Raw genomic sequence first — 23185 nt, 5'->3', positions numbered from 1 at the left:
AAATATTTATCTGACTCTAATTCTGCTTAACCTTTGGCAGATTTTTTTTTAATTCCTGTGTATCTCAACTTCTAAGAAGTTGATTTGTCATCTTTTCCCAACACTCGCAGGACCTCTACTTCAAATATTTTTCTGAAGGCGATTAACTCCCACAGGTGGCCCCCGCAGTCACCATATCCCCTTGCTTGGTATGACAAATTCACATAGTTTCTGTGTCATTAAGTGGAAAGAACCCTCTGCTGTGGATATGACAACTAACAAAGTTATTTATAGCATTATCACTGCAGCTGGAAAGTAACATGAAAAAATACTCCCACAAATATTTATACTTGCAATATGACAAGAGGTTTCCATCAGCCACCTCCAGATCAGATCAGGAGGATGTGCACCAACCATCTACCTCTACTCCACTAGAATCCTGTTTACCATCATTTTCCTGAAAAAATCTGGCTCCCACCTATGATTTCAGCCAGTCTGTTGCTTAATGCTTTACAGCTCATCATTGCACACGTTTTATTTCTATCTCTCTGTAACAGAATGTTCCCATTTGAAAACCATGTCCTAGTCATTAATGTTATTCTATGATTTGTTTTTTGTCATTCCATGATCCCCACAGCACCACCCATTCAAAAATTTTTTATTTCTGCCCAGGCTCCTGGCATTTGTAATTTAACATTTCCACTTCTTGTTATCCACCCTCTGCACTCTACCGGCATTATGTATAGCCTTACCACTATTACCTGGTCAACGATTATCTCATCAATATTACAAACTTTCCATGTCTATTTTTTATGCATTCTAGCATTTCTGTATCTGTATCCATATCTGCATCTATGCCACATCCTAATTCCTCTGCCCTTCCTACTTCTGTGCCAGATTTGGGACGTCATAACTAGTTTTCCGAAGTATGAAAAAAAAAGAAGCTTACAGATTTGGAAGTACAAAGACACCATCATGGCCGGGGACACCCCCCCCCCCCCAAAGCTATTTATGCTGCAAAATTAAGTAATTTTGTAATTAAGTAATACATCCTCCTCCTGCTGTTTTAAAATGGGATTGTTTACTAATTCTCACAGGCGCATAACAAAGCCGTATCTGTAAATGTTCAGGGATCAACAGAATCACATATTGCTCCGCTGGACTTTTAGTGACAAACAGTAAATAAAAGTGAGGGTATATATTCAGTTCTGAGAATAACATGAAACACTGGGAGGAGCACGGACTCCTGGGGAAAGATGTGATCGCAGAGTTTTACAAACTGCATGCCTGACAGCGAAAGAAAAACCCACAGAAAAACTGACCTCTATTTCCATCTAAACATATTTTTCAATGATTTTTTTTTTAAACAATCCAATTTGAAAAAAAGAAAAAAAAAAAAAGGGCAAGCTATTTCTGGCTCAATTCCCTAGGCAAACTTATTTAGGGCAGGGTGTTGCTTCAAGGAGATAAGTACTGTTTATTAAACAGCAGCATTGACCCGATAAGCAGTCAACCTATATTTTTGCTGGATAAAACAGATACATATGCGCTAGCTATAGGACTGAGGGATGTGAATTGAACTTCAAGGGAAAAAACTAAGTATTACAACTGCTGATCTGAAGGCACTTTTTGGACTACTGCCTCAAATTAAGAATGCAAAAATCAAACTATCTTGAGTAAATGTATTATAGCAACCAGGTGTCAAGTGTAGAGAGTCACAAAATAGTGAATTTGATGCTGACAGGAAAGGATAGAGCTTTATTTTTCTTTTCTATTAGAGAAAAAACATAAGCTTCAATCGTAGAACAGTTACTACATTCAAAGTGCTTCAGTTGCCCCAACTCCTTGTTCAAGCACTCCTCCATAATTCCCATCACTCCCTCACTTTCAAACATGACACAAGCGGTACTGAGAAGAGAAGGCTTTTCACAGCATAAAGGTTCCTACTGGGAGGTTTTGAGTGTGGTGAAGTGTGTTACAGAGGATACCACTGGACACCAGAGCTCGAGGTGACACACTGCCCAAGGAAACCTGCCAAAATTCATACCCTAACACACGTTACTTGCTCCATTTCTGTTTTTCAGAGACTCCTTCACAAACCCAGATGATGCTTTTGGAGACATTCAAAGCATTGGAAGATCTACACGCATACCTGGATTTTACTTTTAAAGCACTGTCAAGGGAAGAATGAATTAGAAGAAAGATGAAAGACTAATAAACCAGAACATCCATATGATAGGTATCAGAAGCTCCTCACTCATTTGCTAGATAATATGAATAATGAGAACATTTCAGCCTTGATATGATGATTGAGACCATCCGGAGTCCCATTTTAAAGGTGTGAAGTAAGGTAAGCTAGGTATTGAATAATGAGGTGCCAGCATAATGTCTTTAGGCTTATTTTTATCAGGGGAAAAAAACCAAACCAACAGACTTCCTATTATAATTCATCCAATTTACATAAACTCAACATTCGTAGCTATCAATCTTAAGAAGTGTAATTTCAACCAAAAAACCAAGAAGTCTGGAAAAAGACAGGTATTAGAAAAATAAGAGTCTCATGGCAGTTTTATGAAATAAAATTAATAATCAAGCAAAATTACTCTGTCAAAAGAGACTGGCAGGGGAAAGGCGGTGGCAGAGGAACTCTGCACAATCCCAGAAATGCTGCTTAAGTAAAAATATAGTTTTGCAAATTGAAAACACAACTGCAAACGCAATGCTGTCTGCGTGTGTGCTCCTACTCCAGCATGTTATTGTGGATCAAACCTAGAGATAAGAGAGTGACTCAAGGAGTCAGCTGGCAAAGACACTCCTAGTACATAAAAGGTGTGAATGAGCCACACTTTTGAATGAGTATTGCGCAGCTCCTCTACTCCGAAATCTGTACAATTGTGTAATGATAACTTTTCAGGACCGTTTAATTTATAACCATTTCCCAGACTTAAAGCATTTATTTCTTTTGTCCTTCATTTTTTAAAGCTTAACTACTGGTTGGCTCAGCAGCCTGCAAGCGCTGCCAGTCAGCACTAAACTTGCATATTGAAGGCTTTTGAGCAAAGAATTATGCAATTTTAACGTGCAGTCAGAGGCCTAATGAGTTACTAAATAAGAAGGGGCCAAACTAGTTGCATCTAAAGGCTTGTCAACACAGGAAATCGTCTAAGCATAATTATACTAGTGTAATTATATCAATAAGTTTCCTTGTGTGGCAAGTCCTAACGCGTGTTTAATAATCAGGAGATGTTTTCACAACTCAAAGCATGTTTTAGCATTGGGCTAATGCAACCTAACGCAACCTTGTCAATAGGAAGTTTCTCTAAAACCATTCCTCTAAAAATATAGTCTCTAAATTAAACTATGGTGAAGGAAGGACGCCTTATTTGGAAGTTTTACTTTCAGTTAAGATTTCTCCTATCAAACAGGGCAGCTCTTCCAGATCATCACTACAGGTGTTTTCAGATATTGCTGCACAACAAAAGATGCACTTTTCAAAGTATTTTAGATACACTAATTGATACCCAAGTATTTAATAAAAGGCCAAACTCCATCCTAGTATACAGAATTTTAATTCAATGTGTAATTCAATTCTCCTGCAGCACTTGATTTGATCTACCTTGCTTGCCAACCCCAGCCTTGCAGACAGCATGGACTATACAACCACTGTACATATTTGTTTCTGCCTCCAGGTGAGTTACTGATTCCATCACACAGACATGGAGAGGAAGCATCGCTCCTTGGAAAAAAAAGGGGGTTAGTAACTTGTCCTCAACTAGTGATCAGCTGTTTTGCCTCCAGAACTGCAGGAAGAAAAAAAAAATGGCAAACGTGTTCATCATGATCAAGTTAAAAAGAACTAAGACTGGCAAAGGAACAGACACATCTGCTTGAGAAGACTTTTCCAGCAGCTGCTGTAGAGGTGCCAAGTATCCTGAACACAGAATAATATAGACTGGAAGGGAGTTGACTTGTCCGGTCAAGTTTTGAGTATCTTCAAGGAGGACAGAGTTTCCACAACATCTCTTACAACCTGTTCCAGTGTTTGATCACCCCCGTGGTAAAATAAACTTGCCTTATACTCAACTGGCGTTTCCTGTGTTCCAGCTTCTGTCCACTGCCTCCTGCCCTGTGCTGGTGCACCTGCCACAAGCCTGGTTCCATCTTCTCCAAAGCTTCCCCTTAGGTAGTTACAGACAGCGAGAAGAAGATCACCCTTTAGCCTTCTCTTATTAAGGCTGAACAAACCTGACTCTCTTCGCCTCTCCTGGTACGTCATGTGCTCCCTCCCCAGCCACCTTGGTGACCTGTCACTGGGCTTGCAGACAGGTGATGTCCCCTTTTGGGAGTCAGTCTGAAGTGGGAGAATGGGAGTTCTGGAGAGGGCACACCCCATGGCAGGGGAAACAGGATTTCCACAAATAGTTATTCAAATACCAGTAAGAGAAGGAATTCAGAAAGAATGTGGGAAACATCCAATATGAATTCTTGATCTGCACAGAGTTTTTACGTATTTTATTTATGTACAGATATGGTCAGAGCAAGAAAAGGAATACAGCAAGTTCACCCTTTTCTTTTAGGACCCAACTGAAAAAAAAACCAAACAAAAAAACCCCCACCTTTCGTCTGTCTTCATGCTTTCTTACAGTCTGGGTTAGAAAGAGAAGTTTAACTTTTGCAGCACTGGCTTTCTGTTAAGAACCGTTAGAGGAAGATAGGAAAAAGTCTGGCAGTGTCTTCTACGAGATAAGGAAAACTCAAAGCTGCAGCTAATAATCCCGTGATATTACAGGGGTAAAGGAATCTATAATGGAACCCATACATCTGTCTGTGCTGCTCATTAAGCATGTTTTAGAGTATGGAAACTAGAAGTTCTTCATTCAAGCTATAGCTCTGTTGGATTCAGTGATGCACAACAAATAAAGGTAGCAGACTTATCTATTATGCCCAAGAATTCAACAAACCACAAGGAAGCAGAAGAGACGACGCAATGAGAACTTCATTTAAATCTAATACCTGTTACAGCATCATCTTAAATATCAACTATTGAAGGTTATTTACTAAGATGCAATTGCCAGAGGACTTAATGAGTTTTTCTGCTAATAATGCACCTTCTAGAAAAACAGTACTGTGTAGTGCCCAGCATGGCAAATAACCTGATAAGCATTTGGAGGAATGGAAGCAGGTAAAGAGCAGAAAGGAAACATGGTTCTTCTTACCTTTTTATGCAAATAAAGTATACCTAAGACTACTTAGAACAACTTTTATAACCACTTGCTGTCTTAGCTATACCAATTAGGACAATTATGTGACTGGGTGGAGGGCTAACAGATTACTAAAGGTGTCCTCAGAAGAAAAGGGGAGGGTAGGGAGGAGGTAAGCCTGTAAACCTTATCTATATTCACTATAAGGGATAAATTCAGTGTAAAAGCCTTATTGCCCTATAAATCAACTAAGATCCAGTAAGTTGTACAGCATGCAAAGTGGTCATTGGACACAAAATTCAACTTCTCAAGTTGCTTGTCCTTCTACTTAGTAGCAAAGACAAAGTGCTGTTAATGATGCTTTACAACTCTTACTTGCCCAGAGCCCCATTTCTGCTTTCAAACAGATTGCCGCTCTAGCTGTACACACCTACGCATGCTCCAGACCATGGATTTAAGTTGCCACTTGTACCCATCCTTTGAGATCACTGACCATGCAGATCTCAGTCTCTTTTTCTAACACTCAAGCTCAATTACTCCTTTTGTTTACCTCTCCTACATCCGAAGGCTGGATTTTTACCATCTTCATGCTCCGGAGTGCTTTCCCCCTCTCAGCATGTACCTGGTAACATTTGTCTTATATTTGTCACTAGTTTCCTTGCCATGTATCACCCCACATCTGGTAAATCATCCCAAATTAGATCATTCGGGGATGGGGTCTCCCCGTTCCCCATTGCATTCATACTGTTCCTGTACTTCTCTCAAGCACCTGCTCATCCCAGACCACCGTATGTCTCCATTTACACTTGGAAGCCAACCCTTAAAGACACTTTGCTCAACTACCTTCTTCCATTCCTTGTTTTTTTTCCTGCACATGTTATACTTCTGGTTTTTTTTATCTCATTCTGGAAAATGAGAAAAAATCTGAATCCTGTCAAGGATTCATATATGATGCCTTTCACACTGTTTTTAATAGAGCCCCTCTGTAAAGCTTCTTCTGGTCTTTTAGTGAGCAACTACCACACTTCCTAACCACAGCACACTGCATATGCTGAGGTGGGCTATCAGAGGTAGCTTCAATACCGATGAGCAAAAATGAAGGAGCTGTCCTCATATTTGGTCATATTTTACGTCCCACACGTGACTATTGAGAAGTTTAGGGATCCCACTCGGCCTTCTTAGTGTTGCAGTATGAAATTAAATACCTTATCAAGGAGTCAAAGTGTTAAATAAACAGCATTGCCTTCAAACCTGTAATCTCTTTATGTTCAACAGGCCTAATCTAGCCCCAATTTTCATTAAATAATTGTCACTTACTGCAAAAGAATTCAAACAATGCTAACTCTCAAATCAACCCTTTTATCTAGTGAAAGATGTCCCTGCCCAGGGCAGGGGGGTTGGACTAATGATCTTTGAAGGTCCCTTCCAACCCAAACCATGCTATGATTAATTTTTCTGGAATTAATAATCAGCTACCTGGTTATCATGGTTACTTTTTGACCTTTGTAAGAGAGATACGTGATTCTTCATAGTGCCAGAAGTGACATGACACACAGAGACCAGAATCACTCCCAGACACTAATGGTGTGAGTGGGTGTTGCAGTCAGAGATGAAAAGGGAGACAGAAGGCATCAGTCCAGCTTGCTTTGTAAGTTATGACCACATTTCAAGCAAGAATGCAAGAATAAAATGCCAGAGAACCAACGAGGAAGAGATCAATGCTCCAGCAGAAAGCAGCAGGCAACAAACTAAGAATGGTTCTTTTTAGCCCACAAGCTTCTTCTGGACAATGTCAACTAGCAAAAGACACCAAGTGTTAGTACTTCTTCCTCCCACATTCTCCTTTCAGCCTAGACCTTCAAAGTGAACCTCCAAGTTTTCAAATACTAACAAGCTGGTTCTCACCACTCTACTGGCCACTGGCAAGTGGGGCGAGTGGCAAAAAAGCACCATCAGAGCACATGAGTTCTGTACAGAGCGTAAAACATCTATCCTTACTGTTAATAAGCCAGGCAGCTTAACCTACCCCTGTATGTGGAACTGTACAAAGTACTGCTGAAATCCTGCTTAAGGGATGGAGAGAAATGCTTTTAATTACAAGCGGCAATGTTGAATTAAGTCATCCAAATAGCGAGCCTCATCCAAACAATGGAGGGGATGCTTATGGCTTACCCACAAGTCAGCAACCCAGTTTAAAGTTAAATGTGAATTCAAACCACAGAATAACTCCATCTTCAGGCAAACCTTGACTCGATGAAGGGGGAAATGAAGAATGCTCTTGGTGCTATTTATCACACTTGACCATAATGATTCATTCACTTTTCCATACTTTAGAAAATGATGCTGAACGAATTGCAGATGCCTTTTGTAACAATTTAAAATAAATAATGCAACAGTATTTTCTGCATTCGCAAAAAGCAATGCCTTCATTCAGTACAATCCCTGTTCTTTTTCCCTCCTAAAGGCCTAAGTAGTGAATACCCACATCTTCTATGAGGGGAATAAAACCACCCAGAGCATCTATTCCTCCCTTCACGCTGCTTCTTCCCTAGAGAAGGCAAGGCCAAAAAAATCTGTATTCTTCATCCCACATTACCCTTCCCTTACTCCCCATTTGCTGAAATAATGCATTTAGGTAAGCTAAGAAACATGGCTCCCCTTCCTTCTGTATTAGCTGACTGTATAGGTACGTATGAAGCAACATAACCCACCTGGCTTGCTTTTTTTTTTTTAGGCTAGTAAAGTGCAACTCCTTTATCTATCAGTACTGACTCTTCCAACAGTATTTACTTCAATCACAGACTGAAGTCTCCATCCAACTACTTGGTGTGAACATCAGACAAAGAAGCACTTGCATTCAGTCCCCAGGAGAGTACATAAAGTCATTCCAGCTAATGCCAGGCGCAGAACTGAGCTCAGCAAGGGTACTTAGCCCCAGTCCCCCACGTTATGTACTTCAACACCTTCTACACACACAAACAGCCATCAAGTAACGCCGTTAGTACTGTACACCTCACTATGACACTCCATTACCTGTGTAACTTGAGGTCTGAGTATTTCTTTTTTTCTTTTTCCTCCCTTAGAAAGCATAAGAAGCAGTCTCTGTGTTATAGCTCACGAGCTGACACTGGATAAAGTCACCTGAACTAGAGTTGTAGTTCTCAGTGTAATGTCACTCACTCCCCCAACCTTTCTGCCAACACTTTTCCCTTCCTTTCCTTCTCCTTCCACATCCCTCACCACTACACCCCATTCCTCTCCTCCAGCCTTCTATATTATTAGAGACATTGGCGCCCACATGCGCACAAGCTCCTCTAAGCTTAAAGAGCTCTAATGGCTTGGGCTTTACTCTGTTGCCGCTGGCATTTCTTTCCAGTGTGCTGTGCCTCACCAGCTGGAAACTGGTGCCACAGAGGCCCCAAATCCCCATTCCCTCTGGTATTCACATTGTATACAGCTTAATGAAACACAGAAATAATTTGTCCTCGGCTTATTAAAGAAATAAGCTCAAATGGCCGTATTTTACGCTGTACCTTTGCAAGCACATTCATGTCCCCACAGACTTTGGCTTGCAGTATTTTTGTGTAAAACCGAAAAATAAAAATTTTAATTTGCCTTCATGCCTAAAATATTTTTTGATTTACAAAACTCCAACTGTTGAGCTGTAACTCAGAAGAAGTCATGCTTTCCTTGAAAAAGAAATCTTACCCCATACCCACACTTGATTAATCTACAAAAACATGAACACTCTGACGGCTTCTTTTCAAAATAGGAAATTCACAGTTAAAGGCTGAGGTTCTGCTTTATTTTATCATTTTAGATAGCGAAAGCCACCATAGGAGCATCTTTAGCATGCAAGTGATCCAATAGTATCTAATGCGGTTTCAAGAGATAGGGCTGTGGTTTTCAGCATCACTGAAAAGAGGGGTAAAATGCAGGTTCATAATAATGGAATAACTGAGATATGACGAGGGTGTAGGCTTTCAGCAGAACTCCCATATGAGATTTTTTTTTTCCTCCACCTGCTTCTTGTAAACAACTTAAGTTCTCATATTAGGTGATAAAAACCAAAACTCAGCTGTGGCACTGTGCCACCCCAGTCATGATGGCAACAACATGGGAGGAGACAGCAAATAATGGCATCTTACTAAAGGGTGATCCAAACCCCACCCCCACCCCGAATTTCTTTCCTCTGGAAATAATTAATTTGCTCCTCTAGTGTCACTATAAAAACCTTAGTCCATGTGGCACCTAGTCCTATAAATTCCCATTTTAGGTCTGTGCATTATTTTAAGGATTCTGGAAAGGTAAATTAAATAAGCACATACAAGTTTCCTACAGAGAGGCCTAGACCTCCACTGAAATTTTACATTAAAGGGGTTTTGCAAGTCAGAAACAATTAGAAAAAAAATACCACTACTGTATTCTAATCACATAACAAGACCCAAACAATAAAGCTTCACTTCCTTGCCCTGGTGGGAAATTTCCTCCTTCTGAATGAAGCTCTCCTTTTTTAAATAACACACCCTTATGCAAACATTCTGCATCCATACAAATTATTCCTAAGCATTCACTCATTAAACACTGAAGCTCTTCCCAAAAAGAAATGTACTGGTTCACCGAGATATTAATTATTCTGTATTGTCAGTTCTACCCAAACTTGGGTTTCTTCTCTACTTTATTTGTTTTGTTTGTGGTTTGGAGGGTTGGTGGTTTTTGGGGTTTTCTTTTTAAACCTATGCCTCTCATCAGCTTTCTCAACAGAGATATTCAACTCAGAAGAGCTGAAATTGACATGTAATATTGGTTGAGAAACCCTTATGCTTCACTGGCAGTTAAAAAGCACAAACGAGAAGACCCCTGCTCTCCCAAAGCCTTGCCCTCCACATGGGAGCAAGCAAAGATTTCAGAAATGATGAAGCAGTATGATGGGGCAAGAGAGCACAACCAACAGAGGGATTGATTAAAAAAACAGTAGAAAGGGAGCATTCAGTGCAAACCACAAGTTGTATGAAAGGACAATGAAATAAGTTCATTATCAAAGGATAAGCAAAGCCAAGAACACAGCAACATTTAGATAGGAATTTACCCCTCCGTATGAATAGATGCCTGTCCTTTAATAGTAAACACTTGCTAAACAAGTTTCAGAAGGTATATAACAAGGCCCCAGCAATAATTATGTTTTAAAGCCTTATTCATCTCCATGACAAGTTTAACTTCAAACAATTTTTAGATTGATCTAGCTAAGCCAGTGAAACCTCCCCTCTTGGGAATTCTTCTAAAATTGGCTTATTTAAAATAAACCTAAAGCAGCATATCCACACACACTTCCTACTACTAAAATAAAATTTGAATTGCATTATTTTCTCACATTAATAAGCTCTAACATAAATTTCAAGACTGAACTAAAAACACAAAAAAAAGCACCACTAAGACAAAAAGTTCTAAAGCTCCAATCTGTGACATTAGCAGCTCGAACAGAGCCACCCACGGTACCTAACACTGCCTGCCAAGTCAGCTCCTCGTCTGGCCAGAAGAGAGTTACAATTTTTTTTTCTAGACTACATACGAAATCATCAACTTGATTCCCTACACGCAAATCTGCACTGAAAACCAACACATTTTCAAAAGTATATTTTCAAGCTCCCGAAGGTGACATGCTGAGATCAGTTTATTCCTCAAAAGACTGGACGACTTAATTTTTGCTCTGCAGCCCCCTTTGTTCAGTCACACCCCAATACAGGTTGGAAGTGACATAATGAGACATAAAATTCACATACTGTTTAAACACACCATCTTCAGACTTGTACATATTTTATGGAATTATGTGCTATGTGATTTAACTCTTCACACAGGTGAAAGAGGTAACATGAAGCATATTCTCCACATTCTGATCGTAAAGCAACTTGTTCAAAGGAATGCAATCAGGTTGTTGCCAGAAGACCTGTTAGGAGAGACATGTGGAGCCCAAAACAGTGCAGATGCATGTAGTTATCCTGTATCTCCGAAAAGTTAAATATTTCAACACTTCTCTCAAAGACAGAGACTTTCACGACTGCAGAGCTATCGCGGCATATATTAACACTGGCACCCAGGTCTTAACAACTTCACTTCAGGCCGTTATAAGCTCACACGCAACTTAAGGTGGTGTAAGACAGAACTAACACCAAAAGAGAAGTCCTGTCTTCAGGCAGCTGTTCAGCCTGCCCTACGATCCCAAAACCTGTGTTACCATGAGTGTTCCTCCAGAGAAGCAAAGCAGCTAAAACTAGGAGAGGGCATGAAGGCAAGGAACAAAAGGGACTTGGTTTTAATTGGGATCGGTCTACCCAAGAGCGCACAAGGCAGCTGCCCACACCAACGCCTGCACGACCATTTCCTTCTGCAGCAGGGCTAGATTAGGCGAGCTTACAATGAACATAAAACTACAGGCTGACACACGGACAGCTTTTAAACCTACTTTCAGCAACAAAGAGTTATTTTTCAGTTGCCTGTTTAACAAAGGTTGAATGGAGACTAAAACCTGCAACAAAGACAAAACACAACTGAGCACCGCTGGCAAAAAACAGAGGGGACAAATTACAGCAGGAGGGAATTAACTACTCTCGCCACAACTGTGATTTAAAAAAAAATATGTTTCACAACCCAAATACAAACAGAATTTGGCAGCACTGTGGACAGCTCAATGAGAACCGAATTGAATTCAAAAGACAACACTGACGGAAGCAAGAGAGAAAACCATCGAAGAAAGCTTTGGACTGACTTGCTTATGTTATTATCAACAGTACTTTCCTATCTAAATTGATGGTTTCCTTCTACCTTGGCTGTGTCCAGTTTTGTGAAGTCATACAGTTACCAAAAAAAAAAACCAAAACCAAAACAAACCCAAAACTTTTCTTTCTAGAAATCCTGGTCACCAGGTATCACATGGTTTCACAGCTGCAGTAAGGCTATAAAGCAAGCTGTTCAGGAGAAATATTTTTCCTTAATACAAAATGCAAAGAGAGACTACAGAAACAGAGGAAATAACACCCATACTAAAACTTTTTATTTAAAAGCACTAAGTTTACTCTGAAAAGGGAATAGTAAAAGCAAAACAAATTAAAATGGAGAAGCTGAAATAAATTGCACTGACCTACGGAGCTCACTAAACACACTGAAAGACACCACCTATTAAAAAGTACACCAAAACGTGGGCATCACCCCAGTCTGAGGATTAAAAAACCCACTTCCTGGACAATACTAAAAAGTCTCTTTGAAGCACTACTTAGAAATGGCTGCCAAAGAGAGCAGCGTACTGACAAACTACAAATCTGGTGTAAGACATGAGATACGCTATGCAAGTCCAGTCTACCTGGGGGTGATGCCGTTCAGATCTGTCCTTTACCTTTCCCAATTTTGATAGCATAAAACAGACAAGGAAACATTTAAGTTCAATTTTGGGTAACACAGTAAGTGGGAAAAGAGAACAAAAACCCCCTGCACTGCATCGGAAAGTGCAGCACTTCCCTAGTCGACAGGATAAGAGACAGTTTACATTATAGTGGGCTGCCTTGTGTGTACATCAGAAAGACTGCGTGATTCTAAAGCAAATTAATTGGACAATGCAAAACCCTACCCACAGCCACTATGGTTAAAACGACGTAATATTTTCCACCAGCTATTTCTTCTAATTCATAACTTACCAAAAATAAGATACTGGAGGTTGACTTCTCTTAATTTTCAAATTTAGTAATATTTTCTGGTAGTCTGAGTATTAGAAATTCCATTACTAAAAATATAACCAAGCATTCTGCTAAAACTTGAAATAAGGGCAGCAATACACAACAAAATTTTGACAAGTCCTATACGTTTTGTAAAGCTATTGTCGACACATGGTTAGCTGACACGAGCAAGACTTCCATTATGCATGTAAAGTTCCTAATTAGTGAGAACAGTGTACGTTTGCAAAGCCAATTTAGCAGTTAGGAATTTACCTCGTTCACCAACTTGATCCCTGCAGTTTCTGGAAGGTGAAAAGTATTTAGAAGGGCTGTTTTCAAATCTTCCCCTCCTATACTGTTCAGAGCAGGTAGAACAACAGACTGTCATATGATAATTTAAGACATATTTTCTCTTACAGAGTTAAAGCATTCCACTCCCTTTCCCACCCTTCTGTGAAAGGAAGACCAGTGGTGACAGCCGTGCAGGAGAGGGTATACAAATTATGAAAGCAGTACTTTCCTGGAAGCCAGGAAAGTTTGGCTCTTCCTGCGTGCTCTTTCTATATAGTTACAACACACCACAAAGTATGTATGAGTACATGACGATTCTGCAGAAGTGAAAAATTTCAAGACAAAGGAAAAATAAGTGGACAAAACCCCATGTAACTGCATAGTCATTAAGAAAATCACTGCTGAAGAAAGTTTCACTTCTCGCATAGCAAACAGTACACTTCACTAAGGAAAAGAGAAAGTTTGGTTCACACATATGATAACATCAGTTATCTTTTCATCAAATGACTACCTCATCTTTAAGCCACCTTAAGACTACACAGCTAGCTGAAGATAATAATATGCAGTCTTTTTTTTTCCTTAGGAAGATATCCCAACCATGACAATACGCTTGAAAAAGTTCCACTGTGTTTTGTAGGTTGTAACGTCAAACACAATTTAAATTTAAGGAAAAATTCTCACGCCAAAAGGAAGGGAGCTGAAGCTGTCCATTAATTTCTCACTTCCTCTTCTATGTATGGCAGCTTACAATGAATTTCAATATAATTTACTGTCTAAAATTAAGCCAAAGAAACTGGGTAACTCTGTGCTAGTTCTGCTGGTATCAAAATAAGAGCAGGTCCAGATCCATCCCCAAAAGAATACAAAAAGCTTTTCTGAGAAGAGCAGACCCTTGACAGAATGGTTCATGGGAGGTCTTGCTGCTACTGGGGCACATGCTAAGGAGGCACTGGTGGAGTTAAAATTCCACGAGACGAAGACATTGCCATTTCTACCGCCCCAAGTAAGGCATGAGCACACACCCTCCTTTGCGCCACATTTTAGGACTAGAGAGTCTTCAAGACAGTCAACACCCAACCATTGCATATCTTCAAGAAGATGTATGGGAGTTAAAAACAAGTACACACACTGAAAAACAAGAAGACTTAAAAGTTTCAACAGTCTATTAACAATTTTAAAGAGGGAACTTACAACTATAAGACAAGTGAGAAAATAACCTTAGTATTGTTAGTTTGATAGAGGGCTCAAAGTTGTTTCTTGTGCTAGGAAAAAGGTTATATTTTACATGCAGAGCCATAACCCCCTTCACGAAGACACTCTTTTTCAGACAACTGCTGCTTCAACAATAAATTAAGACCTTGAGTAGCAGGCAAAAATCAAATATCCTTTCAAAGATTAAAAAGAGAATCAATAGTGTGTGAAGTTTAGAATTTATAAATACATTAATACTAAGCAGTGTAAGTTACAGAAGTTTACACAGTTTTAATCAATTCTTTAAACTGAATGACAGTATTGTTATTACGCTGCTTTGACATTTTTCTGTCCTTCTAGAAAAAGATATACCAAAACGTAGCAGTATCAAACTTCTTTTTCTTTAAAAAAAAACAAAACAAAAAAAACCCAAAAACAACCAACACCAACTGCCTCCTATTTTCAGATTATTTTTTTTTTACTTTTCAGTTTCTTGAAGGCAAAAAAAGGTGTATGGGTGCAATGTTTCAGCAAATTTGACACCAAGTCAGGAACTCAACCAGTATTTGGGGAAAAAGGAACAGGGATCATAGGTTTCCTAGTCAGGAAAACAGTGATTTCATGATGTCCCCCTCTCGTATGAAAAAACATCTTACTCCTGATGTAACAGCATGTTTGAACAAAGTTTCCACGTTCGGCAGCAATTTTTTGAAATTAGTCAGATACGGCCTCCTAACATGCTTTATACTGTTTCCAGAAAAAGAATTAAGATTTAAATAGCAAACCCTGTGGCAAAATTGAGTGATTACTTTGGCAGGAGGCCAGCACCACAGGCACCCTCAGAGCAGGATTGGCTGCGGTGTCCAGTTTGGTGACAGGAACTGGCAGAGCAAAGTAGCTCGTATGCATCAGTAACGTTCCAAGAAGCGAACAGCGGCAAGATCTAAGTCCCAGGAGATAGGAATGGAGAGTTTAAGCAGTGTCAAGGATGTGCTGACAGACATGTAGAGGCTGGAGATCTTGGACATTCACGGCAGCTGCTGCTCAGTGAATGGTTGTAAACCACACTACTTGCGTGCTCCTCGGAACAGGATTTCAGCACATGTTCATTTTCTAGGTATCAGATTAACGCATGGAAGGGGACTTTCGCTGGCAGCTCACAGGCCATACGTGGCCTTACACAAGACAACTAAGCATCCTGTTGACAGTCCCCATTTTCAGACTAGTTCACAGTACAGCCACGCTCTCTTAAAAAAACTCTACTCAAATGCCCTGCCTTATGATTTGGCGTGGAGCAGGAAGCTGTTCGGACTGCTAGAAGCCACTGTGCTGCTAAGGCTCTCTGTGGATGATTTCACAGGAAGGAAACGGAGAGCCTCATGATGTGGAGAACAACTTGCAGCTCACACCCCAGAACAGACATCACCACTGCCCAGCTCTGCGCAAGGGGAAAGGGCTGAGCCACAGAGATAAACTAGGAAGTAAACAAGACAGATGAGCTTGGCTGGAGGGAGCAGAATAGCAGGAGCCTGAGACAACAGTAACATGCAGCAACCTAGGACTCAGTTAAAAGTGTAGTGTTTGTTCTATCAAGAGCCTAGGATGAAGAGAGGGTTGTGCTGGTAAGGGGAAAATACCCTTACACACTGAACATGGGTCCCTGGGGGCAAACAGCAGCCACCAGCGCTGGTGCCGTGGAAGTAGTCTTCTGAGTGAAAGGGAGGGTGGCAGGATCCTACAGAGTGCAAATAAAGGAAGATAAAGAGACTCCCACATGTAAAACTACTCTCAGCCCATACACCAGCAATACCTTCAATGATTTAGCTCCTTATGTATAACTTCAAAAAACATCTATCAACAGGAGGTGCACATAACAGCTTTAGCAACAACAGCACAATCTGAGCACCGTGAATACCTGTAAACTGGAAGTATGCCTGTTCCTCAGCAAGAGGACCTGACACTAGAAGCCACCTGATGATTACATCAACAGTTATACATAGTTATTGGTACTGAAACGTGCAAATGATGTTACACATGAAAGCAAAATCTTGAACATCAGTCTGGATACATACAGATGCAGAGACCTATCTTCCTGGTGCATCTAGTAAAAATCTTTGTGCACTGTAGAAAGAAAAGCAAGAAAGCAAAAACAGAGGAGCTGTACGCTGACCAGGAAAACAATCATCCTGATTGTTCTTCTTGATTCTCGTCCCTCTGAGAGAATCAGCGGAAAAAAGAAGGCAGCACCTAACTGTGGATCCTGATACGAATGCTCTTAAGCAGAAGCATTCGTAAGAGAAGCAGTGAAAGAACTCTCAGCTACAGGTCCTATATTTTGCTATACTTTGCTAGATTATCCCTCTAAGGGAAAAGATTTTATGCAAAACTGTTGAAAACAGTAATATAAAATAAAATTCCACTTACTTTGAAACTTTTATAGAAGAAAACTAGGTATCGGTCACCCAAACACCATAGTTTCTACATGAGAATTCTTACCACAGAAATAGCCCAACAATTAAAAGAAAAAAAAACCACTGTCCCATATTAACTGCATAAACTCCCACACTATTAACCTATCTTTTCCCTAAATAATATTAAACATCCCTGAGCGAGTTGGTAGCCTTTCTCCTCTCCACATTCATCTTTCCTCTGCTGCCAGATTTCATTACATGACGGAGCCTGAAGACATCTAACGAAGCCGCTAACCTCTGCCAGCCCTACCCTACGTCTCGATCCAGTTTACCTACACCTTAACAACACAAACTAGCGCAGCACAGTCGCTGACAAACACGCTGTTAGCGAAACACGGCCACAGCGGCCCGAAACTTCAGTGCACAGCGAGACGGGTATCCCAGGCTAGCCCAGGAGGATGCAGCCGCTGCGAGGATCTGGGAGGGAGGAAATGGAGACCCCAGTCCACACCGCGCTGCCAGCAGGAGGCTGAGTTGGCAGGAACAGCCAAGCGCCGGCCTGGGGAAGGCGGCACGTAGCGCACAGCCGAGGGGACACCCCGGGGACGGCGCGGCGGCGGGCCGGGGAGGGGAGCGGGGAGAGATCTCCGCCGGCTCCCACCGCCCCAGCAGCGGCCACCAGAGCCCCGTGAGGGGACCCCTCGCCCGGGAGAGGGGAGCAGCCCCCTCGCCTCGCCCCCCTCCGCCCGCCCGCCCCTCCTTCCCCGCCGCCTTGGGGCTCCCCCCCCGCCCCAGGCCATGGCCAGCCTCCCGCCGCGGCAGAGGGAGGGGAGAGGAGGGCAGGGGAAGGCGACCCTCCCCTAAAAGGGGCCTCCGGACACGCAGCCTCGCTCGCCGCCCTCCCCGAGGTGGCGGCAGCGGCCTGACCCCTCCTTCCTCGCCGAGCGCGGCCGGGCCGCGGCCTCAGCGGCTCCAGCCAGGCCCGAGCCGGGGCCGGGGGGGGGGTGGGGGGGGGGGGGCACTGGACACCCCCCTCCCCTCCCAACGCCTCGCAGCCGGCCGTTGGCGCCTCGCGCCCCCCACCCCCCCACCCACCCACCCCCAGCCTCGCGGCGCCGAGCTGGCCGCAGAGGGGGCTCGTGCCGCCTCCCGCGCTGACAGACCGCCTCGCGCGCCAACGGTACCCCCCCCCACAGACAGACACACAGCCACCACACGCAGACGGCCGCCGAGCTCCAACCCCGCCGCCCCGAGAAAGAAAGAGAAAGTCGCTCCGGCGGCTCGGGGGAAGCCCGGAGGAGGGAAAAAAAAGCGGCCGAAGCCTCACCGGGTCCGGCGGAGGTGGCTCCCGGGTACATGTCTCCGTGTGCGGCGGCGGAGGCGGCGCCTCTCTCCAGGTCCCTACCGCGGCAGCAGCTCGAGGGGAGGGAAGGGGGGGAGGGAGCGAGCCCAAGCCCCGGCTACGCTGTCGGGTGAAGGGGGAGGAGGAGGAAGGGGAGGGGGGAGGAAAGAAAAGGGAAAGAAAAAAAAAAAAAAAAAGAAAAGAAAAGAGGGAGGAGGGCCGGGCCGGCGCCGGGAAACCAGGTTACTCGGCGGCACTGAGGAGCGGGGAGGTGCGTGGGGAGAAGGGAGGAGCCGCGGGGTCACGGGGAAGGGGCGCTCCGCCCGCCGCCGCTTCCTCCGCCCTCCCGCCCGCGGCGGGCCGTGAGGAGAGCTGCCGGGCCGCCCGAGGGGCCCCGCTCCCCGCAGCTCGGGCCGAGCGCCGCGCTCACCGTCTGCAGCCCGCCGGTTGGAGCTGACCACCCTCCTGCCGCCTCCTTCTCCACCCCCGCACGAATTTCATCAACTGGATCTGAACAGCTCTTCCCCAGCCCTGCTGTCAGTACCTACGCACGTTGTGCTTTGGTCTTCTTGCAGCCTACCGGTGTGGCTAACCAGACACGAAGCATTTGCAGGAGGAGCCTTTCTAGGCCCTGGAGTCACCCACCAAGATGAACCATGGCTTTTTTTTTTCCTTTTTTGCCAAGCCTCTGCCTTAGGCAGGTGTAACATCAACAATCATGCTGAAACAAAGTGTGTGCTGCAGCCGGGACTGCTGGAGACTTGTTTCATCTTTCAATGAGACCTTGTGAAATAACTGTGTGCCTCTAGTTCTCTCTCCACTACCTCTCGTTCAAGGCAGTTATGCGTGTGTAAAAGGGATGCTGGAATGGCATCAATATTAGATGTACTGCTTGATCTTGAATGCCCTGTTTACTTGAAAATCAGATTTGATTGTTATACTTCTTTTATTCCTCCCCAACACCCTATGAGACAAAGGCAACATTGCTGTGGAAACCTCAGATCAGTCACCTCATGGATCTCACACCTCCATACCGCATCTGCTTTTTGTTGTATCTATGAAACCCAGCTGTGGTGTGGTACCTTACTGCTTTGTACAACCAGTCAACTCCCTTCAAAGTCAACTGAATTCCTTCAGTAAATATTATCTGCCAAAGGATGAGGCAAACATATGGCTTGTATGGTTTGTGAAATCAGTTAATATCCTCCTTCATCAGTTCATATCTGAAGCGATACAGAAGCATCTTGTTGTTCCAAAGTCACCTCAACTATATGTTTACTCTTCGCTTTGCGTCATACTTGTAGATATTCAAGGTTGTTACTAGCAGCTCAGCTTTCACTCTGAGTGCTGTTCCTGAAACTGTTGTCACCAGTAGAGTTTCCACTAGAATGATGTTGGATTTGTCTGCATTCGAAGCTCCTCAAGTTGCTAAAAAGTAAAGATTCACCAGTAACTATAAACAAATAAAGGACAAAATCATGGGGCAACTTTAGTTCTAGAGTAAAGCCAAGTAGCTTTAGCAAAATTACAAAGATAAACAAGGGAGCTGGCAAAGGGGTCAGTGTTTAACTCTGTGAGGAGTTAGGTAACATTTTTGCACAACCACCAATAATTTTTGGTTTATGCTATATAACCTTACCAGAGCCTGAAAACTTGGGGAGGAAGAAGAAACCCCCAAAACTAAGAGCCAGAAGAGAGTTATCTGAGGCCAATAATTTGGCCTTTCTGCTCTATTAGATAGTACCAAATGCTGAAGTGATGGAGGAAACCATGCAGTCCCTCTATCGCTATCTAGGGGTTTTGATACTGTATTTAAATCAATCTCTTCAATCTGATGAGGAAGATAACTCTCTCTAACATTACACATACTATCACGCCTGTTAGACCTTCTGCATTTAAGTACAAAAGAGCTTAAAAATACACTGACAGGTTTCTAGAAAAGTCTGCTTGACTAATGTGGTCACCCTGACTAGCAGCAGTGAAGCTAACCTCCATCAGATCATGTTTTGCAGACATGTGGAATGAGCTCAATACAGACTTCCAGGAAAATGGCCCTCTCTGTCCTATAGATGGACAAAAACCAAACTGATTGACTGTTGGACACATAAACACAAATAATTCCATCTCACCTTTCTACATCATTCTCCTTGTGAAATCTGGCCTGAAATGGTCAGTGAAGCTTAACTGCTGAAGGGATGTACCCACATGGAACTTCATCTGATACCTCACGTAGTTGTAAAAGAAAAAAAAATGTTGATTATGGTACTCTGCTGGCAGTTTGAAAACAACAAGCTAACAAGCAACAGAAGATAGGTGAAATACAAAGTGAGGTTTCACAAAGCAATAAACACATATCCCACACTTCTCTTGGGCTCCACATGATACTCTGTGATTGATTTCAGAAATTCCCTGGAAAATAGAGATCCCTAAAACAACAACTAATACCTGGAACATCCTAGAGTGCAATATACTCATATTGATTTAAAGCTGATTTCTGTGGATTTAGCAGTTCATAAGCAAAAGGGCTTATCGCTGCGTGTATGGCAGACTTACACAATCAGTTAAATAATGAATTGGTTAAATAGCTTTATTTAAGCACTGTTTTCTCATGTAGAAGTCCTTTTGTTCCTGCAGGCTATTTTCATGCTACTGCACACTTCCAGCAACATTTCTGTTACTGAGGAGAGTTACAGCTCTCATCTACCTCTGTTCTTGAAGTAACACACTTCAAGAGGACGCACGCTCACTTTGGGCCATGTCACTTGCTTTATTTCTAGTGTTTTCTGTCACTGACGATGTTTTGGAGCACAGTGAAACCTAATTATGTCTTACTGGGTGATTTCACCAAAAAAACCCCTCAGTTTTTGAAAAGGTTTGGTTTGAAAGAGTGGTTTGGAAGCTCTATAAAAGCATTCATTTATACATGCTCTTTATACGCTATATTAACAATTACATGGTAGTACAAGAAGAACTGCTTAAACATTTAAAATCAGGTTTCTTTAAAGAAAAAATTGAGTGACTATTAGACACAACACCTATTATAGCTGCTGGATTTCCAGCTGACATTTCTCAGAACTGATATCTCTCAAAGAACAAATGATTAGCTTTGGAAAAACTGAGTATGTTCTAATCATTTTGGAAGCAAAGATGGTATTTAGGAACGGCTTTTAAAAATCATTTGTATCAGCAGTGGCAATCTGGGGTAAATATTTCATATACAAATAGGCTAGTGACAAATGATACAGCTTTTCTTTTGATGAGAAAGCATACATTTATCTAAGTAACAAGCCTTCCCTTTTTAAATTAAACTAATTTTAAAAACTCACAGTTTATAAACGTCTTTTAGTCATTGATAAGAATGACACAGTGGCAAAAAATTTTACTCAGAGCAGAAAAATGTAAATTTTATTCTTCCCTCTTAGGGGATTTAAGCTTACATTTTTCAGTTCTCACCTGGCCTAACTTTTAAGACGTCATCCTGGAGTGCGTGCATTAGACTTCTCCCATATTCTATGTTCTGCTTTGCAAAAGAATATAAAATGAGTGAGATGAGAACAAAAGTGAAAATGACCATGACTCTATCATCTAATGTGTTCACATGGTTACAAAGACTTTGAGGGTTCTGGCCCCCTCCCCGCATATTGTTTATTATTTTACAGTTACTGATTTAATCATAATTAGTCCATGACAGAGTGACCAAACCCTGATTTTTCTTGCTGCCTGTCCTAATTATTAAGCCACAAAGCCACACTTGATTTCTTTTGCCAAATGAATCGCAATACTTATTTATAAAAACAGAATAAAACCAAAGTATTTATTATTATTAGATTACTACCTCCACTTCACTCAAGACTTAACTTTTCTATGGGATCAGGGCCAACAATACTACAATTAAACACTATGACAAAGATGCAGCACCACCTATTGGGGATATGTTAGGTATGCCGATTATCTCAGTTTTAAGTAGTAACAGTTTTGTTGTTTGTTGTAATAGCACAGTTTTCAGGGGAGGGAAAAAAAAAAACAAACCAACAAACCCAAACATAGCTAGGGAGAAACATAGTTTTCAAAAAGGAGATAAGGGAAGCAAATACCGTATCTGAGCCTGTTTGTGAACAAACTTGGAGAAAACAACCTAATGGTCTACAGTTGCTTTGTCAAATTAAAAAAAAAAACCCACCTGACAGTAGGTGCAACTGAAAAAAGCAGTGGAAAACACTTGCAGGAGGGGATGACTGTCCTGGCTAACAGCACATAAACAGTGACTCAAACAAATCAGGGCAACCTGATCATCTACCAACACCTTCCATCCCTTGAGAGTCAGAAAGACTTCAAACCATTGCCTTTGGGTGAAGGTGTTAGCATGAATCATAGACTCATTTAGGTTGGAAAAACCTCTTAAGAGCATTGAGTCCAAACATTAACCTAGCACTGCCAAGTCCACCACGAAACCATGTTCCTGAGCGGCATGTCTTTTGAATACCTCCAGGGATAGTCACTCAACCACCTCTCTGAGCAGCCTGTTCTAATGGTTGATAACCCTTTTGGTGGAGAAATTTTTCCTAATATCCAATTGAAACCTCCCCTGATGCAATTCAAGGCCATTTCCACTCATCCTATCACTTGCTACTTGGGAGAAGAGACTGAGACCCACCTCTCTACAACCTCCTTTCAGGTAGCTGTAGAGAGCAATAACGTCTCCACTCAGCCCCCAATTCTCCAGGCTAAAAAATCCCAGTTCTCTCATAAGACTTGTTCTCCAGACCCTTCACCAGCTTTGCTGGCCTTCTTTGCACATGCTCCAGCAACTCAATGTCTTTCTTGTAGTAAGGGGTGTGGATACCGTACAAGGGTTCTTCAGACATGCCAACCACAAGCAGAAAAAGAAGGAAAACATAGGCCCATTGTTAAACGGAAAAGGAGAATCAATCACCAACGATGCAGAAAAGGCAGAGGTCCTCAACACCTTCTTCACCTCAGTCTTTACCAGCACTGTAGGGTCCCAGGCTTTGGGAACAAAATTGCCAATTGAACCAAACACTGACCCACCATCAGTGAAGGAAGAGT

General features: G+C 42.2%; 1 protein-coding gene across 2 annotated transcripts in view; it reads right to left on the bottom strand.

Moving 5' to 3' along the window:
* AGO2 (argonaute RISC catalytic component 2) overlaps window positions 1-18713 on the bottom strand; it is a 68136-nt gene extending 49423 nt beyond the window's left edge. For both annotated transcript variants that reach the window (XM_064442025.1, XM_064442026.1), the window contains exon 1: window positions 18104-18713. In XM_064442025.1, coding sequence (XP_064298095.1) covers window positions 18104-18134 — 31 coding nt within the window. In that variant the 5' untranslated portion in view covers window positions 18135-18713. The remainder of the gene's footprint in view (window positions 1-18103) is intronic.
* Window positions 18714-23185: the final 4472 nt, after the last annotated feature.

The sequence above is a fragment of the Phalacrocorax carbo genome, chromosome 2 (genome assembly GCF_963921805.1).
Source record: "Phalacrocorax carbo chromosome 2, bPhaCar2.1, whole genome shotgun sequence".
Classification (NCBI taxonomy): domain Eukaryota; kingdom Metazoa; phylum Chordata; class Aves; order Suliformes; family Phalacrocoracidae; genus Phalacrocorax; species Phalacrocorax carbo.
This window is presented reverse-complemented; position numbering and strand designations above follow the sequence as displayed.